Source organism: Phragmites australis, chromosome 11 (assembly GCF_958298935.1).
Source record: "Phragmites australis chromosome 11, lpPhrAust1.1, whole genome shotgun sequence".
NCBI classification, from domain to species: domain Eukaryota; kingdom Viridiplantae; phylum Streptophyta; class Magnoliopsida; order Poales; family Poaceae; genus Phragmites; species Phragmites australis.
Window position 1 is genome coordinate 29,834,809 of NC_084931.1, and position 14,555 is coordinate 29,849,363.

Genomic DNA, 14,555 nt, shown 5'->3' on the forward strand with positions numbered 1-14,555 from the left:
TTCATACAAACTATAAGTTCGATTAATTAAATATTTCTAAATAAATATAATCAATTAAATATTTTTTAAATAAATATGACTCCCACTAAGCATAGTATGAGATGATGAAGCCCTAACTTCGTTCTGCAGTCGCTGTCAGCATAGCATCTGCATTCTGCAGGCTGCGTCAGCAACTGACGCCGGTGACCACCACCCTTTACAACAGAATCCCACGGAAAAGAACAAAAACCCAGCGGGTTTTCCTCGTTATCCCACCCATATACCTTCGGTTCTTAACTATTTCCAGATTGGACCAAGAGAGGGAAAGGAAAGTAGCTCGGGTGTGTTTGATTCCTGACACTGGTTTCGTAGAGCGATATTATATAAGTATGTTTAGCGGAAGTAGATTAGATAAAGTTATATTTATTAAAAAAGTATTTTGTTGATAGTATTTGTTGGATAAATTGAATTGATTTTTTATTTAGTTGATTGAATCTGAAAACGTATAAACGGATACCAGAGTTGAAATTATGATTGATTATTCGTATGAAGATGATTTTATGAATATGACAAGTGGGCCAGTCTGTGTGTGCGAATATAGAGTCTATAGTCGTTGAGTTAGGATGAGATCGTATATTTAAACCTGCTAGACCAGACTACAACAGTGAATACATGTAGTCAAACAAATTTATTTTCGAAATTATACGCATCTGCTGTATCAGGATGGGAGAAATGTGATGAATCAAACATATCCTTGGACTTTATGTAAAGGAAACTACGGCAGTTCATTGAAACTTTTATTGACGAGAAAAAATAGCATTCGGATAATTACAGAGAGGAAGAGAGACAAAGAGAGACAATGAGCCTATGCCATATAGTATTTGGAGATAGTCTTGAACTAATTGTTGACTTCTTTTTGTCCTAGTTAGGCTAACTCCAGCAAAGTCAATATACAGTGCTACAGTACTCCGCAAAGTACCGTACCACAGTAAACTGCACTCCAACAGGTACCTCATTCAGCGCTACAGTGTCAAACAGTAACGCTACAGTGTTGCGGAGAGGGAGCGGCGTCTGTATTTTTGCGGACCACCGTGGCAGCGCGTATCGCTGTAGTAGTACTGTAGGAATACTGCTGGCAGGGACTGACAGTGGGCCCGGAGGCAGAAAAACGCGTCGGGTACTGTAGCAGTACTGTAGCAACAATGTTCATAAATGCAGACGGGCTCCGATAGCGAAAAAGAGGAGTAGAAGTTAGAAAATTGGGTAGCTGCTGGAGATGAAAAAATAAGGGATACTGTAATAGTGATAGAAGATGCTGTAATAGTATTTTTGGGAATAAAAATTTAAGGTAGCTGCTGGAGATGACCTTAGCACAAGAATTTTGTAGTTATGGCAAGTTATTGTCAATTTAGGTGCTTATTGGACTTTATCAAGGTTCCTAGAAAAAAGCCGACAATGGTCCAATAAACCTAATTTTTGTTGATATTGGTCTTCGACCTAACTGATCTATAAATCCCTACAAGCTAACTATTTAATGTCGTTACTTTTGCCCAAGTTGGTTGGAATTACCGGTAGCTGTGTAGTATTGATTTTGGCAGAGTTCAGGTTCGACTAGGAATTTCAACCAAAACTCTAACTGGGTGTTATTGTGAAATTGTACATTCCATCGTAATTTCGGAAAGATTTTAGGGGCTTATCTGCATCATCCCAAACGAAAACAAGAGAGTGCGAGCCGTCACCTCGTCGCCTGCCCACGTCTCCCACGCCTCCTCCAGATCCGGTCTTCCCCTCCGCGGCCGATGGCCGAAGATCCCGCGGGATCCCGCCGCTGGAGGTGCGACCCCGACGGCGACGACCGCTGGCTCTCGGGAGCCGCCGGCGACGACCACTTCGACCGCCTCCCCGACGCGCTCCTCCTCGTCATCTTCAATCGCATCGGCGACGTCAAGGCGCTCGGCCGCTGCTCCCTCGTCTCCCGCCGCTTCCATGAGCTCATCCCCCTCGTCGACTCCGTCCTCGTCCGCGTTGACTGCGTCATCCCCGACGAGCCCCCCTCCTCCTCGTCCCCGTCGGCGCCTTCTTCTCCTACTGCCTCCGTGCGCGCCCGCGGGGTCTTCTCACAGATCGCGCGCATCGTGCTCGGCGGCATCGTGAAGCCTATCCAGGCGCTCGGTCAGATCCTCTCCCCCGCTAACTCCGCCCCCGTCTCCCCGGCATCCTCCGCTTCCTCCTCCCTTTCGTCGTCTCTGCCTCCTGGGGACGTGTCGCACCACTCGCCCTCGGAGGTGCTACGCTCCTTCAAGGAGCTCCGCCACCTGCGCATCGAGCTCCCGGCGGGCGAGCTCGGCATGGACGACGGTGTGATGCTCAAGTGGAAGGCTGACTTCGGGTCCACGCTCGGCAGCTGCGTCATCCTCGGCGCGTCCTCGGCCTCGCCATCCTCCGCTGTCTCGGATGGCGCGGGCACAGCTCCCTCTGTTGACAGTGGCGGTGGCGAGACTGACGATTCAGGAAGCATCCCAGAGTCGTTCTACACAAACGGAGGGTTGAAGCTGCGGGTGGTGTGGACCATCAGCTCGCTGATTGCGGCGTCGGCGAGGCATTACTTACTGCAGCCGATCATTGCCGACCACACGACGCTGGATAGCTTGGACCTGACGGACGCGGACGGGCAGGGAGTGCTCACCATGGACAAGTGGCAACTGCAGGAGCTGCGGGTGAATCCGTTATCAGCATCTGGGGGCTCGCACCGGACGCTCATGCCTGAGCTTAGCATGCAGCTGTGGTACGCACCATGCATTAAGCTGCCTGGGGGGTTGGTGCTGAATGGTGCGACGCTGGTGGCCATCAAACCAAGCGAGGAGGCAACAAGGGACACAGTTGATAATGGGACTGATGGGTTGGCCTGGGTTTTAGATGCCTTTGAGGAGCCATATCAGTCAGCAGTCAAGATGCTCCTCAAACGGAGGACTTACAGCCTTGAGATGAATTCATTCTAATCCATGGAGGAAGGAGATGGCATTTCGGAAGCTTCAGATGTGAGAGGTAAGCTTCACATTAAACTTAAATCCAATGTTTGTTTGATTTTGCTTGTAACTACGGTTCTGCAGATCATGTTTGAGTCTCTTTGCCTCTACTTACTGCTCCAATCTTATTCTAGCATAATTGCGACACAAGTACAACCAGGTCACCACTACAAACACGCATTTTTGTATACGGCATGAGTTAAAGTGTCTTGGATTGGCTTTATGGGGACCTATTTAGGTGTAGTTGTGTTGTATCTAATAAGCAAAGTATTGCAAAATTGCTATTTTAGTTCAATCAGGTGGAACTAAGTTTGGGGTGGCCAAGATGGCTGCCCCAGCCCAGCCCAAGAGAAAACATGGTCCCTTCAAGCATCCAATTGGAACATCTATTAGGCACACCTCCCCTGGCCATGCACGAGCCCTTCTATGGCCAGATCGAAGCTTATCTAAAAGCCATATGGTAAAACAAAAGCACAAAAGACCTAAGGCCCTGGACCACAAAACTGGAAGACATGACTAGCTAGTCTGCACAAATCCACTATCCATTGGCTCCTTACAACACAGTTTTATTGCTTTCTCGGTAGCTTTCTATGAGGCTGCACATCGACCTTGCCATGTTTAGATGCTGTGAGCGCATCTTTGTTGTGACCTTACCGCGCATCAACATTGTTGAGCCAACACTGGTTTTGCACATTTCTTCACAATTTAGTTTTGTTCCATATTTAGTTAGTTTTGTGTATGGATTACTACGAGATGTTCTCATTAGTTGAGTAGGATTTAGCCTGTTCCTGGTTCTACCATTATACTGAGTGCCGAGTATAATATTATGCTTCCTCATTTTGCCTATCCTGTACATGGCTTGCTTGATTATATCACTGTGCAATGCCACTTCATTCTGATGCCTCTTCCGTAAGCCTTCGGAACTTTGAAAATACAACATTTTGTCTCTCACCCGACAGGATCCTAGCAAACTTGCGGATGCCCTAGCCAGTAGTCCAGTAGTGAGTAATGAACAAGGGATAATTCGGTTTCGTAGAAATGTAGTCTATAATTGAAATCGTTTTTTTCTTGCAATAAGCATAACTGTACCTTCGTCTTTAAGCAAACAGGTCTAGTTGGATAAGTTTAATTACTTTCCCAAATCCCTTGCTAGTTGCTACAGAAGCATGCAGGTGTGTTTGCATTGCTCCGATGGGTCGTACTGTCACACTTGCCTGCCTAAAATCTGTCCCAAACTGTGGATTTCAGTTGTTTTTACACATGATGATAACTGATAAGAGCTGTATTGTGCGACCCATCGAGGTTTACTATGACATTACTGGTTTGGAATTATTCAATTAAGGAACAAGAAAAAATGTCAATGAGGCGTGAAGCTTGTGGAAGCCAAGTGTGCTTGTAGCGTAGAGCCGTATACAGATGACATTGTTCAGTTTTGGAAAGGATCTAGTGATTCCATCTCTTGCCATCATGTGGATCTTCCATTATGGTCCCATGGTCTGCATACTTTTGTTGTAACTTGTAAGTACTAAGTTAAGTGATTTACTACTTTCTACATATTTTCCCAAGCAATACGAGAAATCTTTTGCCCCACGCCTTAGTTTTTGGTGCGCATTGCATGTCAGTCACCTAACTTCATTAGATTTGCTCCAGGGCCTCTGTTTTGTGTCGTAGTGATGGGAAAATTTTCTGTGCAATGGAAGAGAGAGGTTAGGAAGGGCCTGCCTGAATATAGGGTTAACCAGTTACTTTATGGGCCCTAGGAAACTTTTGGAGCCCCAAAAAATAATCTCTAAGTTTACTCCAGTTAATGTTCACTACCTTGTTAACTCGCAAGCATATGCATGGTATAAACCTCCATAAAAAGCAAGATTGGATGTCATATTTTCATTTTGCCCATTGGATTTGGTGTGGTCAACAATTGTTCCACCAGATGTTCCAACAACGTAAGAAGTAAATATGTTAAACTTTTTGGCAATCAGTATTTCAAGTATGGAAGCCCTTCACCCCCTTAATAAATTAAATCTTCTGGCATGTTGCTGAAATCTTATTCTTTTCTATTATCAGGATGTTATTACATTCTCATGACATGCAAATGGAGAAGTTTTCTGGCTGCCTTTTATACCTGAATCTGCACCTTCTTCGGATTCGCTCCAAGTATGTACTGATATATGCCTTTTTTATGTTGAGCATCTCTCAGCAAGAACATGGATGAAAATGAAGAGAAGCCGAGTGCTAATTTATGGATGTTGGAGTCGAGAGGCAAAGCCATTGTTGTGGTTGTGGGTGTTCTCTCTGAGGAAGCCCTTATCTTTGTCAGATCAGATGTCAGATGTGGTGGCATAGATTTTTTTTTTCCTGCATGTATCCACATCAAGCTACTAACCTTATGTTAATTTCCGCTTTGGATTGTACTGCCTGTTTGCAGAATGGCTCGCACTACGCAGTCACATCACATGTGATGTTGCTCTGTGCATCAATGTGTGCCGTGGGTGGGCTCTTAGATTCGAATTAGCCAAAGCTGTAAAACTTTTACTTAAAAAAGGTTTGCTAATGTTGCAGCACTATGCTGTGAATCTGTATAAGCGTAAGCGCTCGAGTATGTTATGTGGACAAAATTGAGAATGTCGCGTCAGTTTTGCCCGTTTGATTTTGTCTTATTTTCCCCCCTGCACTCTTGCTGCCCAATGTGTTGGCTGGATGGTTCTTGGTTATCTATTCCTTGCTGCTATGATATGATAGACTGTTTTCATGCTGGAGAACCTGATCGTCGCCTGGCTGAATGCTGTAACGCTGTGTCTGAGAGCGGAACATACACTCTGACTGCCAGTGTCTACCGGGAGCAGATCTGCAGTTCTGTACTACCATTGGCTGGTGAATCAACTGGCCAGTGGCCATGGAGTGCGCAACGGGTCGGCACGACTGGCCAATGTTCAGGAACGGAGTGCCAAGTGCCGTCGGCATGGGGACTCAGGAACGGTGAGCTTCGTCCCGGTTGCATCTTGTGAATCTCAGTTGGCAGCCATGGCTGCTGCTGCACAAGCTCTGGAAATCGTGGAGCCGGGGAGCAGAGCACTGCAACACTGTATAGAAATTTCACGGGCTAACACGATCGGTGTAGAGAGAAACAGAAATGAAATCCAGATTGTGTTCATTGGTGAAGGAAGATGGTAAGACGAGTTGTATCGGTGGTCTAGCCCTAGAAGCGCTCCGCACGCACGAGCACGAGTTACTCCGCCAGATGCTAGCGACATGTCCTACAGCTCCTGACAGTTAGCGGCGAGAGAGTCATCTGCTCTCCGGGACAAAATTACTACTGAGAATAAAAAAAAAGACAAAAAAAATTTAGGTAAAAATCAACTAGAAAAAAGTAAGCTCAGAAAATGTGAGAAAAATTGCAATTTTTTTTTGTCTTACATGTTTTGAGAAAAAATTAATGAAAAAAATTTAGCGCAAAAAATTTAAGAAAAGAGAAAGCCAGTTCAATATATCAGAAAACTAATATATTGCATATATTTAAGGGCCAAGAATTATAGCAATTCCAGAGATCAAGCTGCTATAGCTACTGTTCATCTAGGTCCCAAGTATATGTATGTATACACATATCGATACATATATGTATTTGTATATATATATGCATAGGTATACATATGTATATATACATGTGTGTGTATATATATACACATATTTTTTTCGAAATTCTAGAAAAATAGCGAAAGAAATAATATTTGTATTGATAAATCGGCTAAAATAATCTAAAATGCATAGGAAAATATCTAAAACTCAAAAAAATATGAAACAAATTAGTTATTTTCGTATTACTTTTGTCTACATGTTAAAATTATGTGCATGTATGAAAGTAATACTGTTTTTTCTATAATTAAATGAATGTGTTAAATATTAATAAATTCATAAATAAATATTGAGATATCTAAAAATGTTAATTTAATTTTTTAGTCTTAATTTATCGTACTCTTTGTAACAAAAAAAAGGGGTGCGGTGTAACCGCACCAATCCGGCTACTCCTATGAGCCATCTTGTTCTGACAGCTAAATCACGCACGACTTGAGTTGCTATCGCGCGCTTTCAAATCAGGAGTTGTGGGCCCGCAGGCGCGCGCCCCGCCAGCTTGCGAGAGAAGGAGCACCAAAATCGAACGAAAACTTTGGAGGGGAAAGCTCCCGCCAAGATAAATACCGCCCCCCCCGAATTCCCCCTCCTCCCAAACCCGAAATCACAAATCCCCCCAGCCGCAAAAACCCAAGACTCGTCGTGAGATCCGGAGGGAGGTCGAGGGACTGGGATGGCCGACGTCGGCAGCCTCGAGAAGATGGGTCGGGAGCTCAAGTGTCCCATCTGGTACGCCGCCGCTCCGCCTCCTCTTGGTTTCATCCTGGGTTCGTCTTCTTGCATTTGTCTATCTGATTGCTGACGATCCTTTTTTTTTTAATCTTGGCAGCTTGAGCCTGCTGAGTTCGGCAGTATCCATCACCTGCAACCACATCTTCTGCAAGTGAGTCCCATCTCCCTATTCCTCTCTGTTGCAATCTGGTTGCGTTTTATTTTTAATTTTTGCTTCCGACGATCTCGTCTACTTTGATTTAATGCGCCACCTTTCCCACCTTCTTTTCCCTTCTGCAGTGGTTGTCTGACGGAGTCGATGAAATCCGCCTCCAGCTGCCCAGTGTGCAAGGTCCCGTACCGCCGAAGAGGTTAGTCCGTTAGTGCAGTAGCTAAATTGCCTATGTTTTGCGTACAAATTCACCCACCTTAATTTACTGAACAAATTCCAAATCTACAAAGAATGATTTCTTGGGCTTCATCGGTGTATTTGATTTCTGATAAATTCAGAACTATCCGATTTCAATGAAAATGGTGTTTACTGGAAATGCATTAGGTAATGCCTTGATCTCTTGTTGGTGCAAAACTCACATCCCATGATGGCCTTTTGCTTGTAGAAATACGGCCAGCACCTCACATGGACAATTTGGTGGCCGTTTTCAAAAGCATGGAGGCCGCAGCAGGTACTAGTGTTATGTCAACACAGGTGGCTCCTGCACCCAAAGTTGCAGGTGATTAGCAACTTAGCACAATTTTTTTCTGTTCTGTGGCATATGTGCGAGAATGAGTTACACACTTACACTGATCGTTTTGCATCTCTGTCTTCTGAACCACATATGCTGAATCTATTTGAGCATATTTGGCTGTCTATAGCAATGGAATTTCAGAGAAAATGAACAATTATTCTAGAGCTTACTGTTTTATTTTTACTTGAAGATGGATCAGAATGTGGTAACAGTGGCTGCAAGACTAAACGGTTGCAGAAGAAGGTAGCATCCAAGAAGGAAAAGAATACAACCAAGGCTACTGCAGCTTCTGCATCTTGTCCCACTACAAAGCCATCTTTCCCTACGAGCAAAAGAATACACGTGACACCATTCCCTGAATCTGAGACACCAATGAAGCCTAAAAAGATTATGAAGCCCGAAGAGCCAAAAAATAAGCTGAATGGTGATGTTGGAGAGGATAAAGATAAAACATTGACTTCTGATAAACCAGGAAGCCCTTCATTGTCACCTTTTTTTTGGCTAAGGGAAGGAGGAGAAGAAGGTGGCACTGCTGAAACTTTAAGTGAACCACTATCATTAGACACACCCTTGCGTCACAATGCACCTGCTTTTAGTGATATCAAAGATTCTGATAATGAAATCCCCAATAATACGACTCCTAATGTAAGTTCTTCTGAGCATTTTGCCTTTTATTTTTCTGCTTGAACTTTTATTCTTATCATTTGGCTACGTGTGTTGCAGAGCAAAGCTAAGGTTACAGAAGTCTTCGATAGTGAAATCTTTGAATGGAGTCAAAGACCTTGCTCCCCTGAGCTGTGTTCTACTCCATTGAAAAAGCAGGTATTTTGGTTAACTGTGGCAGAGGCTCTATACTTCCCATTCAACTTTCCCACCTTCTTTATAATTATTTCACTATTTACATATATCTTGCATTTCCCATGTATTTTGACTCAGCTATTTTGTCTGTTCAGGGCAAATTTAAGAATATACTAGATCAAATCACAGAGAAGGATGATGGTGGCGATATGCATCATGGTGGTTCATTTGATAAGTTAGATCATGCAAATAATGCAGCTCAGCCTCAGCCTGTCAATGCTGAAGATATTAAGCAGAAGAGAAAGAAGGCAAGAGCTAGGAACATAAACAATTCAAAACTGCCCAATCATGGTAAGCTATGTACAAAAGGTTCTGATGTTGATCAACAAGGTACAAATATCCCTATAAGTATCGCTGCAAAGCCACACCAGAAGAACAGCAGTACAAAAGAGAGAAACCCATGGAGTGGAAGAAACAAGGTCTCTAGGAACAGCAAAAGAATTCTTTGTGCTATTGATAAATCTATAGAGGCATTTGGCCCTCAAGAAAATGGTTTGGAGGTTGAAGCACCTGAGAACCAGCTTTCAGAAAGGTCCCTAAAAAAGGATAAAAACACTCGACAAAAGAAAAGTGGACGAAAACTTGAAATAGCAGGGGAGAGTACAGTGAAGGCTGCAGAGAATAAACCAGAACAAAGAAGTAAGCGAATCAAAAGAATGTCTGATGATGCTGTAGCTGAAAAGATAAGAGTTCTTTCAGAGACTGAAAATGAAACAGAAATGCTGCAGCTTCACAACCTTATAAAAGGCTGCACCCAACATAAACCCTTGGATGGTAGAAGCAAACAGACCATGGAATCAAACATTAGTCGAAATACACAGAACATTTTACTTGGGAGATGCCAAAGTAAAACGGCAATACACACAGTTCCTTCAATAGAGAATGTCTCATTTAAAAACGGTGGTGCAAAAGGTATTGAACAATCAGATTACTCAGGATCGATCAGATTGTGCACTGCACATAATGCAGTCCTGAAGAAATGTGAGGACAAAGTTTCCAAGGTTTCCTGTGCTTTCTGCCAGTCTGATGATATCACAGAGGTACGAACAGATAAGTTGGCTTGCAAAAAGTTTTATTCCTTGAAATTGAAATCCTTCCTTTTACCAAATGAATAAGGCAACCAAATATATCTATCTTTTTTAAAGGAATCTGGAGAGATGGTTCACTACCATAACGGAAAACAAGTGCCTGCAGAATTTAATGGAGGGGCTAATGTTATACATTCGCACAAGAACTGCCTGGAGTGGTATGTTACCCTTTCTAATTCAAGATTATATTGGGAAAATTTTGGTTTTCAGCATGCTTAGCTAATCCGTGTATGATTTTTATTCACTGAAGGGCTCCTGATGTCTACTTTGAAGATGAGACTGTCTTTAATCTTACAACTGAGTTGGCTCGAAGTAGAAGGATCAAATGTGCTTGCTGTGGAATTAAAGGTGCTGCACTTGGATGCTTTGAGATGAGTTGTCGAAAAAGCTTCCACTTCACCTGTGCTAAGTTGATCCCACAATGTAGATGGGATAATGTAAGTTCATATCAATATATCATGCTGTTAAATTAGTGTTTTCAACTATAACTTCACATTTTGCAAAGTCCAAAATTGTCACCTTATTGCTGACTCATTTTGTCCTGTCAGGAAAACTTTGTGGTGCTATGCCCTTTGCACCAATCTTCAAAGTTGCCCATAGAAACTTCTGAGTTGAAAAAGGAGTCTAAAAGGAAACTAACACCAAAAGGGTATCTTTAGAGCTTGTTGTTTGGGGCATATTAGTTTAATGGTCTAAGATTGACTAAGATATGCATACTTACTGCAGCATAACTGCTTTCCAGGTCATTTCAAGTAAGACCTCGTCAAGATTATGGTAACAAATGGACATGGCCATCTGGATCACCACAGAAGTGGATTCTTTGCTGTTCAGCCCTTTCTGCTGCTGAAAAGGTGTTTTTCTTTAGTTCATCTTATTTTCCTCATTAACTTTATGACATTTGCTTCATGCACGTTTCAACTGAAACAAAATGAACAAATCACTCAGGGTACTGTATCAGAATTCGCAAAAATAGCTGGTGTGTCTATTTCAACAAGTTGGAGTCCCACTGTTACCCATGTTATTGCATCAACTGACCAGTCTGGTGCTTGCAAGCGCACACTGAAGTTTCTGATGGCAATCTTGAATGGCAAATGGATCGTCTCCATAGACTGTAAGTGCACTGTGCTGCCTAAGGGGGACATTGTTGTATCTGTGCAGAACAGCTTATATTTGTAAAATTGATGTCCTTTGTTGCTAAATACTGACTTTATATTATAGGGGTTAAAACTTGCATGGAATGTATGGAACCTGTTGACGAACAGAGATTTGAAGTGACCGTTGATGTACATGGGACTAGTGAGGGTCCCATGTTGGGAAGACAAAGAGTAATCCACAAGGTAACATATTTTGCCATTGTTACATACTCCATTTAGTTGTTTTATATTAACTACACTTCCATAAACAATAATGTCACTACAAGGCTAGATTAAAAACATTTCTCAACATCCGCACGAGCATGACTGCTCGCAGGGATATGTTCTAGCAATCACATTCTTTCGTTGTTCTGCAGGAACCTAAATTATTTGACGGCATTCAGTTCTACCTCCATGGAGATTACACAAAGTCCTACAGGGGCTACCTGCAAGACCTAGTGGTTGCAGCCGGTGGAACTGTTCTGCAAAGGAAGCCTGTGTCAAGAGACCAACAAAAGTTGCTGGATGACAGCTCCCTCATCCTCATCCTCTACAGCGTCGAGAATCAAGACATGGCAAAATCAAAATCCAAGGACGGCATCAACACTGGTCGTAGCCAAGCCGATGCTCAGGCTCTGGCCTGTGCCTCTGGTGGCAAAGTGGTGAGCAGCGCATGGATCATCGACTCAATTGCAGCTTGCAGCCTGCAACCTCTCTGAGTTAGAAGGCCGAGACCAAGGCTTCCATGTTGATTGAAATACGTGCTTGTATGCATCGTGAATTCAGCAATAAATAAAATCTAGGATGGCACATGAGTGTGTAATTTTATCCGTGTAAGTATCAGAATGCGAAATTTTATGTTCTTGTTGAAAGAGTTTATCATGTCATAATTAATGTGGTCATGGTCGCTGTCAACGTTTTTAAAAAAAGCACTGCTCCAGTGCTTGAGTTGGGTGTGCAGCTGAACTTCTATGCTGGAATCCCTTTTACGGTTTCAAAGACATGCAGAATATGCCTTCTGCAAGAGATACTATTACCAACTTGGGAACTTGTATGCAATCCACGAACTCATTTAAGAATCAACAAGTCCTGATACCATTAACTCTTGCAGCTAGTTGTAAATTGCAATGCTGTGAGTTATACAAGTCGTGAAATAGTACAAGACATATTAAGAGGCGATATTTAAATTCTGCACAAATTACAACACAGCTGTCAGACTCACCCAAAGCTTGTGTAGATTGCTAATATTCCGCTCCATGTACTGCACAAATTTGAAGCATAGTCCCCAGCTACCAGACTCAGCCAAAGCTTGAACAAATGCCAAGGTGAAGCTTGAATCCTTACTGTGGTAATTCACAAGTCCCAAGTCCCAACATTGTGTCGCTCTATGATTGAAACTGTTTCATTTCTTGTTCAGGAGAATGAGTACTGGAGCAATTGGCCTATTGACCATTTGAAGTTTGCAGCTCACCCAGGTATCAATAGGAAGGCTTGATGCAAATGATTCAACAACATCAAGTTCATCCCTGGGATCAGAGAAGAAAATAAATAACTCATCTTCTAAAGAAAATTTGATCAGACTTCCGTGTGCTCTTAAACAATAAGATTGTGCTGGCATGTCAAAATGGTGCAAAACTAACAGCAAAAAGTTTTATTTATTTATTCATCAAATAACACATTCCTTGTCCAGCATCTAGAGTTACAATTATTATATATATTTTTTTGCAATCAGCAATCAATCGATGAAATTACAGAACATGGGGCACAATATTAGCAATTGTTGTTTACCTTCCACCTGGATGCCCAATGTAGACAAGCACACTTATGAGTCCTCCAGAACTGAGAATTCTGCTGGCAGCTTGCAATGCAAGCTCGGTTGTCCTAGGTACTGTGATTACTGTTTTATCTCCTCCTGGAAGGTAGCCCAGGTTGAAGGCTACAAGCCTAGCAAAAATGTGCCACAGTTAATTAGCATGTCTAAGATTCTAATTACTTGAACCGGCAATTTCAGGATACTGTTTGTTGAATTATAGCACTACATGAGTTGAAAACTTGGAATAGCAATGCACTAGAAAGGCCAGGTCACCTGACAGGAGAATCTTTTGGAACAATTTCCTCCATTCTACTATGGCATATTGAAAATAGCTTTACTAGCTCCCTCTGCAAACATGGAATGAATACAGTCACAACAAGTACAAAGAGCTCTCATGAGAAGTTGACAATCATTCTTTGTTTCAAAATACTAAGGTCCAACGACAACGAAAACATACCTCATGGCCATCATTGATAGCCATTTGCAGAAAAGAGGAAGTGCTCTCGATTGCTGATTCTTGAATGTCCATACCATAAACACACCCTTGTCGCCTTTCATCAGCCACCATCTTAAGCAAAGCAAGCGTATCATTGCCATTCCCACATGTGGCATCAACCACCGTATCCCCTTTCTGAACAACACTTCTCCACACCCTAATCATAAAAACACACAAAATTAGGTATTAGAGAAATAAGGAAATGGCTTCTTTCACAGATCTCACTAGAGTTCTATACTATATCTATGTGCAAGGGGACTATTTACGTCAGACAATGTAAATTTCCTTCCACAGTTGCTCAGTACATCGGGCTCAAATTGGACTGGGTGAGTTGGTGGTTAGCTTCAGAAGAATTCCATGTGGCTAATTTCAGCACCGGAAGAGAAGCCTACGCACTAAGCAACAATGGTGTTAGTACCTACGCGTGGGCTACCTCCGTGGCCTTCCGCTTGCCGGTGACGAAGCCCACCACCGCCTCCTCCACCCCTGCAACGAAAACCCACTCCACGGTTACAGCAAACTCACCGACCATCGCCGCCACGGCCACGAAGTGACAAGCACGCTACAAGGGAACGAGAAAAAAAACTAACCAAGGACAGGTTGCTGTGGTGTCGCGGAACCGGCGGCGGCGAGCGGGTCGGCGAGTCGCGCGGCGGATGCGCACGCGGAGAGGTGCCGCCTAGGCCGCCATAGGGGCGGAGGCGACGAGTTGGAGCTGGGGCGGAGGCGGAGGAGAGGGGTTAGTGTTTGGCTCCGGAAGAGGTGGGAGTGCGGCGGCGGCGGCATCGTTGCGGACTGTGCCGTCACGACGGCGGTGGCGGCGGCATCGTTGCGGACTGTGCCGTCACGACGGCGGTGGCGGCGGCTCGAGCAAACTAGATTAGCACTCTTGCGGTCGGAATGGATCGGCTCCGGTGTGATCGTGTTCGTTAGATTAGAAATTAACGGCCAAGATTCATTCCTAAGGCTGAGACAGGAAAACAAAAGTTATTTAATTCATACCATTATAAATATTACGTTTTTAAATATACCATTCTAAATCTGGTATTTAGAAAGATATTATTATAAATCTTTTAAA

At 43.3% G+C, this 14,555-nt stretch overlaps 3 protein-coding genes across 6 annotated transcripts; 2 read left to right on the plus strand and 1 right to left on the minus strand.

The window, feature by feature from the left end:
• Window positions 1–1,712: 1,712 nt before the first annotated feature.
• On the plus strand, window positions 1,713–5,655 carry LOC133884625 (F-box protein At5g46170-like). Of its 2 annotated transcripts, none has more exons than XM_062324099.1 (2): window positions 1,713–3,024; window positions 5,070–5,655. In XM_062324099.1, the coding sequence occupies exon 1, from the start codon at window positions 1,779–1,781 to the stop codon at window positions 2,976–2,978; it is 1,200 nt and encodes a 399-aa protein (XP_062180083.1). In that variant the 5' UTR covers window positions 1,713–1,778; the 3' UTR covers window positions 2,979–3,024; window positions 5,070–5,655. The 2 variants fall into 2 exon arrangements, with proteins under 2 accessions (XP_062180083.1, XP_062180084.1); XM_062324100.1 differs by having other exon boundaries at window positions 5,203–5,655.
• A 1,495-nt stretch (window positions 5,656–7,150) lies between these two features.
• On the plus strand, window positions 7,151–12,163 carry LOC133885470 (protein BREAST CANCER SUSCEPTIBILITY 1 homolog). Of its 3 annotated transcripts, none has more exons than XM_062325190.1 (14): window positions 7,151–7,361; window positions 7,462–7,515; window positions 7,644–7,714; window positions 7,961–8,074; window positions 8,289–8,734; window positions 8,813–8,911; window positions 9,043–9,987; window positions 10,093–10,193; window positions 10,286–10,472; window positions 10,584–10,684; window positions 10,778–10,886; window positions 10,981–11,146; window positions 11,254–11,372; window positions 11,546–12,163. In XM_062325190.1, the coding sequence occupies exons 1-14, from the start codon at window positions 7,306–7,308 to the stop codon at window positions 11,885–11,887; spliced, it is 2,910 nt and encodes a 969-aa protein (XP_062181174.1). In that variant the 5' UTR covers window positions 7,151–7,305; the 3' UTR covers window positions 11,888–12,163. The 3 variants fall into 3 exon arrangements, with proteins under 3 accessions (XP_062181174.1, XP_062181175.1, XP_062181173.1); XM_062325191.1 differs by having other exon boundaries at window positions 7,961–8,026; window positions 8,280–8,734; XM_062325189.1 differs by having other exon boundaries at window positions 7,152–7,361; window positions 8,280–8,734.
• A 98-nt stretch (window positions 12,164–12,261) lies between these two features.
• On the minus strand, window positions 12,262–14,307 carry LOC133885471 (tRNA (mnm(5)s(2)U34)-methyltransferase, chloroplastic). Its single transcript, XM_062325193.1, has 6 exons — window positions 14,068–14,307; window positions 13,900–13,963; window positions 13,439–13,634; window positions 13,255–13,328; window positions 12,957–13,112; window positions 12,262–12,694 (listed from the first exon to the last, which is right to left on the minus strand). The coding sequence occupies exons 1-6, from the start codon at window positions 14,261–14,263 to the stop codon at window positions 12,571–12,573; spliced, it is 810 nt and encodes a 269-aa protein (XP_062181177.1). The 5' UTR covers window positions 14,264–14,307; the 3' UTR covers window positions 12,262–12,570.
• Between the last annotated feature and the right edge of the window lie 248 nt (window positions 14,308–14,555).

What these genes read in the sequence shown, in the direction of transcription:
- LOC133884625 (XM_062324099.1), top strand. Translation starts at nt 1,779, where the DNA reads ATGGCCGAAGATCCCGCGGGATCCCGCCGCTGGAGGTGCGACCCCGAC.
- LOC133885470 (XM_062325189.1), top strand. Translation starts at nt 7,306, where the DNA reads ATGGCCGACGTCGGCAGCCTCGAGAAGATGGGTCGGGAGCTCAAGTGT. An exon ending in GAGCTCAAGTGTCCCATCTG is followed by an intron (nt 7,362 to 7,461) that starts GTACGCCGCCGC and finishes TAATCTTGGCAG; the next exon opens with CTTGAGCCTGCTGAGTTCGG. An exon ending in GACAAAGAGTAATCCACAAG is followed by an intron (nt 11,373 to 11,545) that starts GTAACATATTTT and finishes GTTGTTCTGCAG; the next exon opens with GAACCTAAATTATTTGACGG.
- LOC133885471 (XM_062325193.1), bottom strand. Translation starts at nt 14,263, where the DNA reads ATGCCGCCGCCGCCGCACTCCCACCTCTTCCGGAGCCAAACACTAACC. An exon ending in GCCACGGAGGTAGCCCACGC is followed by an intron (nt 13,635 to 13,899) that starts GTAGGTACTAAC and finishes TTTTATGATTAG; the next exon opens with GGTGTGGAGAAGTGTTGTTC. An exon ending in ATTGGGCATCCAGGTGGAAG is followed by an intron (nt 12,695 to 12,956) that starts GTAAACAACAAT and finishes CTCTGATCCCAG; the next exon opens with GGATGAACTTGATGTTGTTG.